General features: G+C 37.9%; 2 protein-coding genes across 8 annotated transcripts in view; both read right to left on the reverse strand.

The window, feature by feature from the left end:
- Window positions 1-1,586, reverse strand: part of LOC113680939 (low-density lipoprotein receptor-related protein 5-like protein) — a 14,750-nt gene extending 13,164 nt beyond the window's left edge. For all 7 annotated transcript variants that reach the window (XM_089206496.1, XM_089206502.1, XM_089206498.1 and 4 more), the window contains exons 1-2: window positions 1,446-1,586; window positions 1,011-1,110 (exon numbers count right to left, since the gene is read on the reverse strand). In XM_089206496.1, coding sequence (XP_089062622.1) covers window positions 1,011-1,098 — 88 coding nt within the window. In that variant the 5' untranslated portion in view covers window positions 1,099-1,110; window positions 1,446-1,586. The remainder of the gene's footprint in view (window positions 1-1,010; window positions 1,111-1,445) is intronic.
- Window positions 1,587-3,605: 2,019 nt separating this feature from the next.
- LOC113680940 (sushi, von Willebrand factor type A, EGF and pentraxin domain-containing protein 1) overlaps window positions 3,606-17,500 on the reverse strand; it is a 55,600-nt gene continuing 41,705 nt past the window's right edge. Inside the window, exons 29-35 of the mRNA XM_089205997.1 lie at window positions 16,421-16,606; window positions 15,936-16,109; window positions 15,541-15,729; window positions 9,007-9,424; window positions 4,637-5,028; window positions 4,112-4,297; window positions 3,606-3,799 (exon numbers count right to left, since the gene is read on the reverse strand). Coding sequence (XP_089062123.1) covers window positions 3,606-3,799; window positions 4,112-4,297; window positions 4,637-5,028; window positions 9,007-9,424; window positions 15,541-15,729; window positions 15,936-16,109; window positions 16,421-16,606 — 1,739 coding nt within the window. The remainder of the gene's footprint in view (window positions 3,800-4,111; window positions 4,298-4,636; window positions 5,029-9,006; window positions 9,425-15,540; window positions 15,730-15,935; window positions 16,110-16,420; window positions 16,607-17,500) is intronic.

Consider the following 17,500-nt stretch of genomic DNA (forward strand, 5'->3'; position numbering starts at 1 on the left):
TACTCGGCTTTTATGCCGTAAAATTCCAAACAAGAGACACCAGGAATGCAGCCGGTTCAAAGTCCACGAATATTTGCTCATCTTGTGAACAACGGCCCTTCCAAATATACTGTTTCCCTAATATCAATCCACACCATTGTAACATTACACCGAATAACAGAAATCACTTATTAGGTTAGTCTTTGATTATGACGATGTCTTCAAATCGGAAAAGTACAACTTTACTTAGTTCTAGGGTCGCACCAGGGCACAGAATTACTTTTGATGTAATTAGTATCGGATTGGGTCGATCTTGATTTAAATTAATTTCGTCCACGTGTCGACAAATTTCCGCTTCAGCCAAAATGAACGTCATTTTCAGTTCCTTGCCCGATCAATGGCACAAGACACAGCTGTCGCTTCCTTTATGTAAGCAAGGCATACAAGTTTGTCTAGTTTGAACAGTATTTATGTTCTCATAACTAAACTAATCAACTGGCATTGTTTGAATATATAGACATATGTTTCATTGAGCAAAATGTAGTTTGACTGACATAAAATTCATCCGTTGTCAACAGAGGATAAACATTTCTGCGTTCGAGTTACAGCAAGCACAACAAGTTTTTCAAATAAAAGACAAAGTCGACCGTTCACGTTTACTGTTCCGCTCTTAGAGTTTATTATAGAACAAGGGGTTCAGTTGAAACTTATGCTCTTCAAGCAAATTATTATTCAACCGATTGAAAAGAGTAACTTGGTAATACATACTTGATAAACATTTCCGGGCTCGAGTCATCGCAAATTTGAGAACCCTCTGCTTTGTTTCGGCATAAGTTTACCGGAAAGCGCTTTTACAAATGCAAAACGATCGATTTTTGTTCGTTTAGCACCCAATCAATCGAAAATTTTCGAAGAGCAATTTAAATCTTTGAATGCTGATAAATCACAACTCTTAGCCACAAAATTGTCGGATCACATCCTAAGTCTCTTTACGAAGAAAAGGAAACTGAAAAGAGAAAATCAATACTTACCTGATGAGGCAGACACTTTGTTCGAAAGGGCGAGACTTAGAAGGAAGAATGTGCTGAGAAGTTTAAAATCCTTTCCACCTTCGTCCATAGTTGTGTTCCCCTAGGGTATAACGAGACCAAATCTTAGCAATTTAATGTTTACAACTGACTGAGGGCTGTATTCATATTCCCGGAAGTTGGGCCATGTAAGAATCAAAAGGGTGGGGGGGGGGGTTGGGTAAGAATGAAGGGGCTTAGTATAGTGAGCGTGAGGCCAAGTCTCGTACCCGGACCTTACACGGCCAAGCGGTTGTAAACAGTTACACGGCAAGATCTGGGAGCAACTCCTAAGAAAGTTACAAGAAAGGTGCTTTGAAACATAAAAATTTTACTTATGACCAATTTAAATTGAGTCTTTTGTACTAAAATATTATATTGGAGAAATAAATCAATTACCCACTAAAACTCCAAAGGCATCCTGTATCTTGTGAGAGCATGATATTGAGTTCCTCCCAACCATCATCTGACCATTGTTGCTGTTTACAGAAGACTTACAAGGGGCTTATTTTTCCAGAAGTTTCCCGCTGAAGATTTTACTGACCGAATTAAACTCAGAAAAAGAAATCTCAAAAGAAAATCAGTGATAACATAAATATAAACATTGACCTTTCATTCATAAGACCATTCTCAGTATGAAAAATGTTAGCAAATGTTAGATACGTTTCCACGAAGGTCACTTGAGAAGTCACTAGAGAGTCACTAGAAATAAGGATTAAGCCCCCTTTACATGCAAACAAGATGCAGTCAGCTATAACTGTTCAGGTAAAACTTAAGTTAAAGGGAAGTTGAGAGGCTTACCTATTGCAAAAAAATCGAGGGAAGATATGATTGAGGGATATAAGAACCACTAGGATAGGCTCGATTGAGAGGCACTTTAAATATTAACTCGGAAGAGAAAAAAGCCGAAGAGAAAACAAAGGGAGGAATGGTGAATGTATCGTCACTGGGTCAAAGATACTTGGAACAGGAACGATACCACCAACATAGACGATCATTATCAATTTTTCTTTAGTGATGATCGCATGACAAAAGATCCATGCATCTCTCTCTTTGAGATGCCTAAGAATGATTGCGTTCCATACTAAAAATACTGCGCTGTTATTAGATCAATCATCGCGATCTACAAACTTGGCACAGCAGAAAAAGTTGATAGATGATCTTGTATCGATCCAAAATCGCCTATAAATTTGCATACTAAGAAGGTGAGTCGTTTCATTCATCTGTAGATGCAAGAGAGACGGCGTGGCCATCCATTCTAACACGTCAATGATTTCTGACCGCCTGACCGTTGTCATCCACAGTCATGGTGAACCAAGAAATAACTGATTATTGAAGATCTTAAACTCATCAGTGACCCAATATTTTCATCAAATTAAGAAGAAGGCAAAATTTGCGATTAAACCACATTAATTCAAAGAAAGATGGTTTTTGCCTTGTCACGCGCGTGTGACAGAAAAAATTCTGAGCTTCCATGAAGAATCGTACCCGCAATGAACTTCAGATTCCGCACTACGACGCCCTACCACTTGGTCACTATGGTGATGATCGTTTCAATTTTATGATGCAAAGTGTCTAGAAATTCACACCAGTGCATTCAAAATTTGTTCCATTCCAAACTCCATTTTCCATACATCTCCTTACTGTTGAACCGTGAGTCGACTGATTCATGCACAGATACATAGGATCAACCGACATAAGCAATACAGAACAATGACACAACGATGTTAGATCGAGTAATACGATCTAAAATCATCGCGAATGATAAGACTATTGACGATCTTGTATCGACTGGCGATCCAAGATCGTCAAGTTAATGCGATTCACAATCGTGCATCGTCGATTCAAGTACAGATGAATTTGATGGACCAAGCAGCCACAACAAAGAATGCTGAGAAAATGTCAGACTAAGACCACTGACGATCTTGTACAACTCGTGATCTATGATTGTCAAATGAATGTGTCTTACGATCGTACGTCGATTCATACCAAATGAACCGCGTCGCCATAAAAAAGTAATACGCAACGATGTTAGATCGACTGTAGCGATCAATAATGATTGCGAGTCCCAATCATAAGACTATCGACGATCCTCCATCGACTCGTGATCTAACATCGTCAATTTTTTTACATGTTACGATCGTATACCGATTGACTCATCCATGTAGGGATATATTAAATCAACTGCAAAGCCATAATAAAGTCTGCTGCAACAATTTAGATCGACTATAGGGATCTAAAATGATTGCGAGCATAAGTGCTGTGGACGAACCTGTATCGACTGGCGATCCAAGATGGTCAAATATAGCGTTTAACGATGGTACATCGATGATCGATGATTTATCGATTTTTGAGATGGATCACATAAACATAACAAAAAATTGCTGCAACATTGTGCGAACCATACAAAAAAATTGGATGACCTTGAATTGTGTAATTAATCAAGATCCCCAATCGAATAAGTGGATCTTTCACGCGGAGGATTTGAAAGGATCTAAAATTAGGATTCGAACCTTTGTTTGGTTGGATTTTTTTAGCTCTGGTTTGCAAAGGATAAGTTCAATTTTGTGTAAGCTTACCATCACATCGAGATTGCGTACCGGTCCAGAATCCATCTTTATCACACCACCTAATTGCTGAGCCAATCAAGTTGAAGCCTCGTTCGCAGGTAAAGTGACAAGCGTTGCCTGGTAACCGGTTGCAAGAACCATTTGTTCTCACATTAGGAGGAAGTTGAAGATACTCACATATTTCTAAAGATTGAAAAAATGAAATTTCAAGAAAAGCAGTCTTTGGTGGCACTGATGCACTTTCTCTGGTTAGGAGCTTATGAGAAGGCTCTTAATTCTTTTTCTGCTGAGAACTATGGGCGAACAGCATAAGGCGTACCCTTTGTGACCTTGTAAATATATTTCTTTTTTAACAAAAATGCCAATGGCACAAGAATATCTTCTGTATCCTGCATCATTTCCATCCCAAGTGATTATTATCTCCTCTTTCGTGTTTGTTCCAGAGAAAAAAGTAAAGTGTTACATTTTCAAGCATCACTACGAGATAGGACGTACTTGTGCAGACAAACTCATCACCACTCCAAGTTTTATTCTCTTGACATCTTCTTATGTGAGAACCAGATCCTACATAGCCATTATTGCACCCAAACTGACAGACTGTATCGTAAAACTCAGTTGTATTCCCTGAACATCCAAGTCTTGTTCCATTTCTCGGTGAAAGCAATCCTGGACACGTGATTGCTGCAAAGGAATGCAAAACGAACACATTTTTAAAATATTTTTCCGGGAAAATTTCGAAGAACAGGATGTACTTTTTTAGCTTTTGTATGGTCGCGATTGCCACTCATTACGCGAACGCCTTTTCTACTGGCACTTTTCCATTTTAGCAACTGAAATCACCACAGAGTAGAGAGATAGAGCAATGTCGGCAGAAATTAAACTCCAGGCTGCCTTCTATGTACAAAACATCAGCTCTCAGTGTCACACTCAAAAGTCTTCAATCAAGTGATACCCCCCTCCCCCCGTCGCCTTCCTCTCTATGCACATGAATCACTGAACTTTTGCTACTGTCTTACAAACCTGATGTCTGACGGTAGCTGTCATATGCCACGAGTCCCCAAACTCTTCCATGGGACAATGATTTAACGCCTACAAGAGTTCCATTGAAGACATCAATTTTGTAAATCCTATTTCTGTGCTCCCCAATGACGAATAAATAAGGGGAGATGAAGGAAACTGTATAGGAGCTGAAATAATTTTGCTGAAAGAGTAAAGTTCTGTTGTTCCCATTATAATCAACGGAATTAACTGCACCGTTCCACGCTTCCAACCAGTAAACTAGTTTGTTTCGTCGATCTAGAGTGATACCATTTGGCCAGATTATATTTGACTTTACTATAGCAAAACGTTGGGTTCCATCTAAGTTTGATTTCTTGACTTTGTAGCCTCCCTGTGAATTCCAAAACATCAATCTGTGGAGGAAAGCGCCAAATTCATGACTGGTTGAGCTTTCTTGCTTTTTCATTTCTAGAATTCCTTTGTAATTTACATATTTGAGTATTCCCTCAAAGCAGGTTTATATATAATGCGAAAGGAGAGTCAGCTATTGACTCTATGCCACGAGTTTGTAACATACCCGAAACGAAGTATACGAACATACATATACATACATACGTGTATATATATATATATATATATATATATATATATATATATATATATATATATAGCTCAATGCTGTGGTAGCAGAGCTGGGTATATATAGGCGAAAGAATCAAAGAGGACGCATCGATTCTCTGTTACTCTGAGCGCTCCTAAGCGCTCGTGAGACAGAACTTTTTTCAATGAAGAACGTACCTCCTTATTTACAAATTAGATGAGTAGCTAATTAATTCACTAGTGTGATGATCTGATCGACGTGTGAAATAAAGGTTCTATAGATAGAGCTATTGTTGGCGGCTTGTGAAATTTGCTAAGTAAAACTTATTCTCGTGGCAGCACTTAGAAATGAGTTCTGTTCTTTTGTTTAATAAAGGCGGTTTCTTAGCTCTAACTAAATAAAGTCTTTCTGTGAGGCACAAGTAGCACCATTTGCTTTTGTTGCTGTAGGCCGGGGCGGTCGCTAAAATACTCCAGTTTATTGTAAAATTGGTGTTGCTGTCTTTGAGTGTCCAGATATGCTTTGATAGTTCTGTGCTGTTTGAATAGTTTCTGTTCCGAAAAGAAAGTTTGTGTTGCGTGTAACGTTGTTTAAAAGTCCCTTCATTAAGTCCAATGTAATCTTTCCGGTTGTGTCATTTTCTGTTATTACGTTGGCGTTGTAGACGACGCTTGGAGGGAGGCAGTTATAATAATAATAATAATATAATAACTTTACTTAAGTGTCAGTGTATTTTAGCACTGCTGTGCTAATTGGGGACACTGTAAATAAGGAAACAAATATCGTAAATGAACAGAAAAGAAACTCGTTAAAAACCCCAACTGGTAGGAGGCAAACCAGTTGGCTATTTACAAAGCGTGCAGGAGTTGAATTCGGGGCCACCGAAGACAAATCCATCCAGTGGTAGGGAGGAGGACTTGAACCCGGGACCTCCGGCTTACAAGTGCAGCGCCCTAACCACTAGGCCACGCTCGCCTCCTTAGTTGTTTCTCAGAGGGCAGTCATCTTTTTTCCTGCAGTTACATTTGTTTTCCGTGGAGGGTGTCTTGCTTGTTTCGAGGATTTTTCTGTTGTGCTTCTTAATTATGGTTTGTAGGTTGACTGTGCAGCTTATCTAAGTGCTGCCACGAGAATAAGTTTTACTTAGCAAATTTCACAAGCCGCCAACAATAGCTCTATAGAACCTTTATTTCACACGCAGATCAGATCATCACACAAGTGAATTAATTAGCTACTCATCTAATTTGTATATAAGGAGGTCTGTTCTTCATTGAATAAAGTTCTGTCTGACGAGCGCTTGGGCGAGAAACTCAGAGTAACAGAGAATCGATGCGTCCTCTTTGATTCTTTCACTTATATATATATATATTTATAATAAAGTTCGGATATAACGCGCGCTGTCATTAGTTGAAAGAGGGTGCTCTATGAGAGTATAGAGCATAGAGCTGAGCTAAAGCTGTCACGCCATCTACCATATTGTAGCATGTTCGACCTTTTCCGGGACTTCTTTTTAGCTTTTTTCCGATAATTGAAGGTGAAATTTCGGAACAAGCGAGCCGGAAAATAGCAACAGAAGAACCAAACAAACGTTTGTAAACATACCAGGCGCCGTGATTTACTTTATTAAAACGTGAGCAGATACGAAAATCCTCAAAGGAAAAACAAAATAGACATTCCGAGTTTAAAGATTTTCACGCTCAGTTAGATTGCAAGCTTACGTACGGTAATAAAAATCAAACAAAGCTAACACTCGTATAGTATATAAAGTTCAGTGTTAAAAAAAAAAAACAGAAAAAAACAGAAATAATGAAAAATATAACCAAACTGGCATAATTGTTAAAATTCATACTAATCATGAAGGTGTCTGAGCGAATATGATCATGCTGAAGTTCATCGCGGCTCGCTCATCATGGCGATCTCCAGTCATCACAATAAAGCAAGCCTCAAAAACTACATCGGCCACCCTTCGAGTGAAAAAATAAGAGCTTGCTCTGATATCCTTTCCGATACGTTGAGTGGAAAGTCACATCAGTCACTGCAGCCGAGTTTTGCGGCGCTGTCATCCCGCGCGATCTTCATGTTCTGGTGAATTCGGCTGTCGTTCATTCAACAAGCACCCGCCTTGAACAGTTTGTTTTCTACCTTGTCATGTGAAAAAACTCACGTGTTTGTATGAGCCATAATTCGGCTGAAGTTCACTGATCATTTCACTTCAAGATTCTGTATTAGAGACTTAAAAACTTCAAGCAAAAGTGAGTGTTAAATTCGACTTGCCGAACTATTTTAGTTTGTAAACTATCGTAGAATGTGAACTTTGATGGTTTTTTAACTTTGATGGTTTGACACTTTTGACAGCTTTAGTCTTGTACAGCCAATCAGATTATTTGAACCATTCTAACAGGGATTCTGATTGGCTTATTGTAGCGTGCTTTATGAGAGTATAGAGCATGCTGTCGACACTGTTGTTCGCTTTGGAAATAAAGTTTGTTTTGAAAATTGAATGTAATGCTTGGGTAATTTAACGGATTCTTTATTATAAAACAAATAGAGAAGCCTTGACTGTGCTCATTTCTGTTATAAAGCACTTAGGAAGCGGCTAGAGCACTCAAGAAGTGGGAAGAAACACTCGACTACGTCTCGTGTTTCTCCCTACACTTCTTTCGTGCTCTAGCCGCTTCCTGCGTGCTTTATAACAGAACAGAGCACAGTCAAGGCTTCTCTATTTGTTAAATATATATATATGTATATATATATATATATGTGTATGTATATGTATATATATATGTATGTATATATATATATGTATGTATATACATATACTCGATCGTTTTCAAAAAACGTTGCAATTTGAAAATTAATATTAAATATACAAATACCTTTTCTTTTCTCATCGAAAAAGTGATGGACAATGCATCTATATTTCTTATCGAAGGAACAATACCTTTATGTTATTTTGGCAGCAACTATTGTACTTTCCTTTTGAAAAATTGTCCCTTTAATTTATTCTGTTAACACCTTTTCAATGCAAGAAGAAAGGCAGTAAGTATTCCATATAAATATTTTTTAACTGCAACGTTTTTTTGAACGGGTACATACATGTAGGAAAGAAAACTAAATTATTCATGATAGATATCTTATTATTGTCCTACGCTGGCCTTTTTCATCAAGTCGGTAGAACAACAAGAAAAGAGGAACTCGAGTAAATTTTTCAGATAGTAAAGATAAAAAAGACAAAGGAAAAAAAACAACAACAAGAAGAAAAACACAAAAACAAAAATTTCTGTTTCCAAAGTCGCTTGAATAACCTTTCATACTAAACCCTGTATAATAAAATGACATTTGGTAAGGCAGAAAAATCTAAATAAAGAAGGGTGACATCATTGCTCTGTCTCGGTCTCATTTTTTCAGTTTTTTGTATGTTCATTACGTTGTAGCAGAGAACACAGAAAAGTAAATATCTCAACCCAAAAAACGCTAAACTCTTCACAAGCGTAGAAAGATATTTAGCCGGGATACTAAACACATTAGCTTCCATTTGGTGCGAAAATCAGCTTGCATATTTGTCCTCTGAAATCATCTGTTCCTCGTAGCTCACAGTTTTTATAGAGTTTCTCCCTCGGAAAGCTGTTAGCATCTCGGAACAGATAATGTCCGCGGACAAAAGAAAAAATTATCCAGGATGAGAGGGATAAGTCCTCTCAGTTGATATTCTCTTGCCACGGACAAATAATCGAGGATATTTCTACGCGAAACAAAGGCTATTGGTTATTCATTTTAGGGTTATATTTACCCCTCGTGTGGGTCGACAGCAATTCCTGTCGGTTGATTCAGATCTGAGGAAATGACTATACGCTTGTTTCTTCCCTCAAAGTCAGATACCCATATCGTATCATTTGTATAATCAGTCCAATACAACTGCAATGAGTTCCAATCCACAGCTAGTCCGTAACAATGTTCTATGCTATTGTAGATAACTTTTATGTTTGTTCCATCCATATTTGAGCGCTTAATGCTCTTTTCCACTCTATCGGTCCAAAATATAAAGCCACGCTTGTTGTAGTCATTGTAATAGTAGTCTAAAGCTGTAGCGTATGATGAGCGTATGTTGGGAATGACTACAAAACTCGAATTGGTGTCGTAGGTCAAAGCCAAAATACCATCAGGAGTGGTAACCAAAAGACAAGGAGAGTTGCATGGAAGAGGAATTTCTAAAAAAACAAAATATTACGAATTAAGATGAAAAAAATCTGATTAAATTTCCTTTTAAGAAACTTATGGCAGTCATTAAAGGAAATTGGTTAAGGATGAAATGTTATTACTTGACCATAAGAATCAGTCGTCGATTGATACAAGTGAACTTAATATCTTTATGTAAATTTCTATCTTTTGTCCGGCAATGTTACGAGAGAGAACTATGCTCTAAGTACCACTATTCTAGCTGTTACTCTTTCCATTAAATCTTCTCCATTGTGGCCTCTGTGTTTTATTTGTGAGCACGTTTGAGATCAATTTTCGCACTAAACTTTCGTTAACTTTCGTAAACTTAAACTTTACTTTCGTAAACTTTAATCCTTAACCATTAACTAAAATAAAAATAATTGACTCGATAAGAAAAATATTACAGTGAATTTTATGGGAAATATTAAAGGAAAAAGAACTGTAGGGCTGACCGACATTCCGCAAAGGACACTACTTTCCGGAACTGAAGACTCTTGACTTACGTTAATCGAGTTAATCCCTTGACACTTGATCTATGGGGAGCGTATTATACATCTTTTCGTCTCACATGTTATTGGTGAAGATGGCGTTCTTGAGTCGCTGAGAGGCAAGTAATTGTTAAAGGTAAGCCAAATTTGGTTTTGTTGTTAAGAATGAATTTGTAATCATAGAGAATTCTCTGAGCATTCAATTTTTTTCCTTTTATTCGGGGTTTTTAATGAAAGAGGATTACAGTTCTTTTTCTTTTAATATTTGCCATTAAATTCACTGTAATATTTTACTTCTTATTATTATTTTTATTTTAGTTAATGATTAACTTTTTCCGCTTTTTCACTCGTGGTCATTCGTAGTCAGTCGTGGTCACTCGTGGTCACTCGTGGTCACTCGTAGTCATTCGTGGTCATTCGTCACTCGTGTGTGCTTATAGACATAATCGCGGCCCTTCCAAATATACTGTTTCCTTAATATCAATCCACACCATAATAACATTACACCGAATACCAGAAATCGCTCATTAGGTTTGTCTTTGATTATCGAGATCTTCAAATCGGAAAAGTACAACCTTACTTTGTTCTAGGGTCGCACCAGCGCACAGAATTACATGTGATGTAATTAGTATCCGACTGGGTCGATCTTGATTTAAATCAATTTCGCCAACGTGTCAACAAATTTACGCTCCCGCCAAAATGAACGTTATTTTCAGTTCCTTGCCCGATCAGAGGCACGAGAGACAGCTTTTGCTTCCTTTATGTCTAGTTTGCACTGTATTTATGTTCTCATAACTAAATTAATCAACTGGCGTTATTCGAATATATAGACATATATTTCATTGAGCAAACTGTAGTTTGACTGACATAGAATTCATCCGTTGTCAACAAAGGATGAACATTTCTGCGTTCGAGTCACAGCAAGCACAGCAAGTTTTTAAAATCGTTTTCTTTCTATTAGTGTTTGTTCGAAGATGGAAGTTCGTTGTGTGATCGGGTAGTCTATAAGAGAAAGTTTCTAATGGAACTTTTGAAGTCAGCAGGGAGACCCATACTTGAAAGATATCGGAAATATTTCAGCACAGCTCCTTATCGAATACTTCATTATGCATACAATTCTTGAATAAAGAAAACGATAGCGAAGACAATAAATCTCTCTTAGGACTACGGCTTTGTTTTAGGATAGTATGGGGAGATGTTTCCTTAAAGAGTAGTATGATATAACACTGGTAAACACAAAAAAGTGCTGACAACAAATATGATCAATCATATCTTATATTACACATCAGCTACGAAAGGGAAACTGAACGGAGAACATGAATATTCAACTGAAGAAGCAGACCTTTTGTTTAAACTGGCGAGACTCAAAATTAAGATTGTGCAGAAAAATACAATACTAAGTCCATGTCCTTTGATAACTGCAATCTTTGTGATGTATTCAGATAAAGGCCTAGTCATGCCAATCATTTCGAGCAATTGAAGGCTGCACTCACAATCACGGATATTGAGTCAAGTAAGAAGCAATGGAAGGAGCTGAGGAGGGAGGACTGACAATAGAGACCGCGAGGCCTCAACGAGGGACACTCAAGGTCACAATTAGGGACACTCGGAGAAGCCCTGAGGCGAGAAGAAATTAAAAAGTTGTTTTGGAATTTGGTAGACAATTAATTGCCGGAAGGAACTTATCGAAACATCGATTCACTGCACTGAGAAACAAATTCTTGAAAAAACAGTGAAGCAGTTCATTTTGCATTGTTGTGGTTTTTTGTTCAGTGAACCCTTGCGCAATAATTGATGACCCTTTTCGTCCATGTCTGAACTACGCGTAAATTTGACTCATTTAGCAGCAATAATTACACAATGCTAAAGAGGATTTGAAAAGAGGTTTTAGAATTTTATCCATGAAGTGAAATCAACATAAAGAACCTCTTCACCTAGGTACCCAGCAATCTTGTTTTTCCGTCGAAGCAAAAAAAAAGAAGTTGCAGTTAAAAAGAGTTCAACTCCTGCAGTACTAATTGGAATCACCAACACGGCCGACTTTTCATAGTTTAGGAACACCAAGTTAGCTGCCGTGACGTCTTCACAAAACAGTCTGAGAAAGGACATAATATGTAAACTAGGTAGGACCCATTCGGCCTTAATAACGTTCAGTCGAAAATCATCTTCGTCCGAAATGACAATAACGTGTCTGGTAGCGTGTTTTAACATTAATTATGCATGGATAAAAAGCACTGAGCTGTGTCGGTGTTTTGGAAACTTTTTGTGCGGAAATGAGGTGGTTATTTAACTTTCACGGCTTTAAAGAATTCAGAATTTTACCATTCCTACATCTATCTGATTACAAATGTATTTGCATTAAAATATGAACAAGATTTGCTAAGTTAAGACTACACATTGTAAAAACGTAATCTGCGATAAAAACTGTTTACGTCTCTGTATTTGATGACGTTATGTGCGATTAACTGCCTAGCAATGAAACATTTTTCAGAGTTTCTATAAAGATATTTTTCAAAATTCTTTTGAGTATTTCATGTTTGTTATGGAAAGACAAGCAACTACAAGAATTCATTTTTTTTACCGTTTATTAAACATCTGAACTCTAAATTGCAATGTTCTCAAAGCTTCGAAAATTCCGCGATCTTTTGATGTGCCCATGCTCGGAAATTCGCTCAGAGAGTTTTATATCTGTCATTTTTATATAATACAAATGTGTTCCGCTCTTAGAGATCATTATAGAACAAGGGGTTCAATTGAGACTTATGCTCTTCAAGCAAATTATTATTCAACCGATTGAAAAGAGTAAGTTGGTAATACATACCTGATAAACATTTCCGGGCTCGAGTCATCGCAAATTTGAGAACCCTCTGCTTTGTTTCGGCATTAGTTTACCCGAAAGTGCTTTTACAAATGCAAAACGATCGATTTTTGTTCGTTTAGCGCCCAATCAGGCAGTGAATTGAAGCATAAGTGAATAGACAGAAATTTTCGAAGAGCAATTTATATCTTTTAATGCTGATTAAAAATTATCGGATCGCATCCTAAGTCTCTTTACGGAGAAAAGGAAACTGAAAAGAGAAAATCAGTACTTACCTGATGAGGCAGACACTTTGTTCGAAAGGACGAGACTTAGAAGGAAGAATGTGCTGAGAAGTTTAAAATCCTTTCCGCTTTCGTCCATGGTTGTGTTCCCCTAGGGTATAACGAGACCAAAGCTTAGCAATTTTAATGTTTACAACCGACCGAGGGCTGTATTCACATTCCCGGATGTTGTGACATGCAAGAATCAAAAGGGCGAGGGGGGGGGGTTGGGTAAGAATGAAGGGGTTAAGAACAGTGAGGGTGAGGCCTAGTCTCGTATCCAAACCTTACACAGCCTAGCGGTTGTAAACAGTTACACGACAAGATCTGGGAGCAACTCCTAAGAGAGTTCCCGGTAGAAAAGTTACAAGAAAGATGCTTTGAAACATAACAATTTTACTTATGACCGATTTGAATTAGGTCTTTTGTACTAAAATATTCTATTGGAGAACTAAATCAATTACCTGCTGAAACTCCAGAGGCATCCAGTACCTTGTGAGAGCATGATATTTAGTTCCTCTCATCCATCACCTGACTATTGTTGCTGTGTACAGAAGTTTCCCGCTGAATATTTTATTGACTGAATTACACTCAGAAAAAGAAATCTCAAAAGAAAATCAGCGATAACATAAATATAAATGTTGACCTTTCATTGATAGGACCACTTTCAGTATGAAAAATGTTAGCAAATGTTAGATATGTTTCCACGTGGGTCACTAGAGGGTCACTAGAAATAAAGATTAAGTCCCCTTTACATGCAAACGAGATGCAGCTACTTAAGTTGAAGGTTGAGAAGCTTACCTCTTATAAAAAAAATCGAGGGAAGATGTGATTGAAGGATATAAGAACCACAAGGATGGGCTCCATTGAGAGACACTTTAAATATTAACTCTAAAGACAAAAAGCCGAAGAGAAAAATAAGGGAGAAGTGGTGAATGTATCGTCACTGGGTCAGAGATACTTGAACAGTAACGATACCACCGACATAGACGGTCATTATCAATTTGTCTCTAATGATGATCGCATTACGAAAGATCCATGCATCTCTCTCTTTGAGATGCCTAAGAGTGATTGCGTTGCCATTCTAAAACTACTGCGCCGTTGTTAGATCAAGCATCGCGATCTACAAACGTGGCATAGGAGAAAAAGTCGATAGATGATCTTGTATCGATCCAAGATCGCCTATAAATTTGCATACTAAGATGGTAAATCATTTCACTCATCTATAGATGCAAGAGAGACCGCGTTGCCATGGATACTAACACGTCAATGATTTCCGATCGCTTGACTGTTGTAATCATCAGTCATGGTGAACCAAGAAATAATTGACTATTGAAGATCTTATACTCATTAGTGACCCAAGATTTTCATCAAATTAAGAAAAAGGCAAAATTTGCGAATAAACCACAATAATTCATAGAAAGATGGTTTTGCCTTGTCACGCGCGTCTGAGTTCCCATGAAGAATCGTACCTGTAGTGAACTTCAAATTCAGCACTACGACGCCCTACCACTTGGCCATTATAGTTATGATCGTTTCAAATTTTATGATGCCAAGTTTCTAGAAATTCACACCAGGGCATTCAAAGTCTGTTCCATTCTAAACTCCATTTTCCATACATCACCTTACTGTTGAACCGGCGTAAGTCGACTGATTCATGCACAGATACATAGGATCAACCGACCTAAGCAAACAGAACAATGAAACAACGATGTTAGATCGAGAAGTACGATCTAACATCATTGCGAATGATAAGACTATCTACGATCTTGTATCGAATGGTGATCCAAGATCGTCAAGTTATCGTGTGCGATTCACAATCGTGCATCGATAGCTTCAAATACAGATGAATTTGATGGACCACGCAGCCATAACAAAGAATGTTGCGAAAATGTCAGACTAAGACCACTGACGATCCTGTATCGACTCGTGATCTATGATTGTCAAATTAATGCGTCTTACGATCTTACGTCGATTGATTCATACGAAATGGACTGCGTAACCATAAAAAAGGAATACGCAACGATGTTAGATCGACTGTAGCGATCAATAATGATTGTGAGTCCCAATCATAAGACTATTGACGATCCTCCATCGACTCGTGATCTAATATCGTCAATGTTTTTACATGTTACGATTGTATATCGATTGACCCATCCTTGTAAGGATATATTAAATCAACTGCAAAGCCATAATAAAGACTGCTGCAACAATTTAGATCGACTATAGGGATCTAAAATGATTGCGAGCATAAGTACTGTGGACGAACCTGTATCGACTGGCGATCCAAGATGGTCAAGTTATTATATTGCGTTTGACGATGGTACATCGATGATCGATGATTTATCGATTTTGTAAGATGGACCGCACAAACATTACAAAAAATGCTGCAAAGTTGAGCTAACCATAGAAAATTTTGGAAGACCTTGAATTGTGCAATTATCAAGATCGCCAATCGAATAAGTGGGTAAGATTCTCGAATGATAACTATGATTATTTTGAATTTTCATGATTCCAAGTGTTGCCAGATCTTATACCTGTACACTCAAGGTCTGTTCCAGTCCAGTTTCCATTTTCCGTACATCTCCTTCCCATTGAACCGGTCGCTACAGATCCTTCCTTACAAGAGAAGCTGCATTCTGTGCCATATAACATCTCCGTCGTATTAGTGTTACATCCCACGAATATACCACTGGTCGGTAATGATAACATCGGGCAGGTAACAACTAAACAAAACACGAAAATTAATTATGACGCCTCTGTTAATAGAGGCATAGGAGTAAACTGGATGTTTTCAAACGCCTTGTTCAATGCGTCCAAAAAGTTTCATGTGGAGGTTTCGAAAATATCTTAAATTAGGATTCGAGCTTTTGTTTGCTTGCATTTTTAGCTCTGATTTGAGCAGGCTAAGTTCAATTTTGTATAAGCTTACCATCGCATCGAGGTTGCGTACCGGTCCAAAATCCATCTTTATCACACCACCTAATTGCTGAGCCAATCAAGTTAAAGCCTCGTTCGCAAGTAAAGTGACAAGCGATGCCTGGTAACCGGTTGCAAGAATCATTTTTTCTCACATTAGGAGGAAGTTGAAGATACTCACATATTCCTAGGGATTGAAAAAATGAACTTTCTAAAAAAGCAGTCTTTGGTGGCACTGATGCATTTTCTCTGGTTAGGAGCTTATGAGAAGGCTCTTAATTTTTTCTCTGCCGAGAACTGTTGGCGAACAGCATAAGGCGTGCTCTTTTCGACCATGCAAATATAGTTTTTTTAAATGAAAATGCCAATAGCACAAGAATATCTTCGGTATCCTGCATCATTTCCATCCCTAGTGATTATTATCTCCTCTTTCGTGTCTTTTCTAAAGAAAACATGTAAAGTGTTACATTACAAGCATCACCAAGATATGGGACGTACTTTGACAGACAAACTCTTCACCACTCCAAGTTTTATTCTCTTGACATCTTCTTATTTGAGAACCAGATCCTACATAGCCATTATTACACCCAAACTGACAGACTGTATCATAAAACTCAGTTGCATTCCCTGAACATCCAAGTCTTGTTCCATTTCTCGGTGAAGGCAATCCTGGACACGTGATTGCTGCAGTAAACACAAACAACTGAAATAGTTGCCAAAGTATTTTAATTGTTAATGTTTCGAGGTAATTTTCACTTTCAAATGTCGGTAAAGAGTATTTCATTCCTGTGCTACTGACTAAAACATTACTAATAATTCAGCCCACTGGAAGGAAACGTGAAACTGAAAAAAAACGCGTCCAACAAGTATTTTGGAGGCAAGGGCTCGAATCACTTGAAGCCTGAACGTTTTCCAGCTTTTTTCCAGACCATGTCTTTAATCGAAACTCACCTACCAGGATTCTTTCGAATAAAAACTTCATTTAAAGGATCGCTTTACCGGAGAAAAGCCATTTCAGTTATCACTCAGTCATAAGTTCAAAAGGAAAAAAAGGGCTTCCGTAACTTACAGCGCGGGCCGAGAAAGCGAGGTTGGTAAAATATTTATTGTATCTCTGGGTTCAAATAGAAGTGAAAGAAATCAAATCAAACAAACTTTTGGATTTAGCGAGCCGTGCAGTGAAATACTGTCCGCCATATTGATCAATTAAAGTGCACGCACCAACTAAGAGATACAATAAACGGTGTTGACACTCACCTTGCCGCTGCCAAGATCTGTCGTACGGCACAATTCCCATGATCTTGTTTCGGCCTCCAAAATGATATGTCCCAGCTATCGTTCCATTGGAAATATTAATTTTGACAACACTCTTGTGATTCCATTCTGATACGAATATATACGGAGAATTGAAAGTTACTCCAAAAAAATGAACATTGTTTCTCGCGAAAAGCAACGTTCTCTTGTTGCCATCATAATTAATTGACTCCAGTCTGTCTTTCCCGGCATCAACCCAGAATACGAGCCTGCGTTTCCTATCAAGAGTGATACCGTTTGGCCATTGAAGGTTTGTGTTTACCA

Source organism: Pocillopora damicornis, chromosome 5 (genome assembly GCF_964200805.1).
Source record: "Pocillopora damicornis chromosome 5, jaPocDami1.2, whole genome shotgun sequence".
Lineage (NCBI taxonomy): Eukaryota > Metazoa > Cnidaria > Anthozoa > Scleractinia > Pocilloporidae > Pocillopora > Pocillopora damicornis.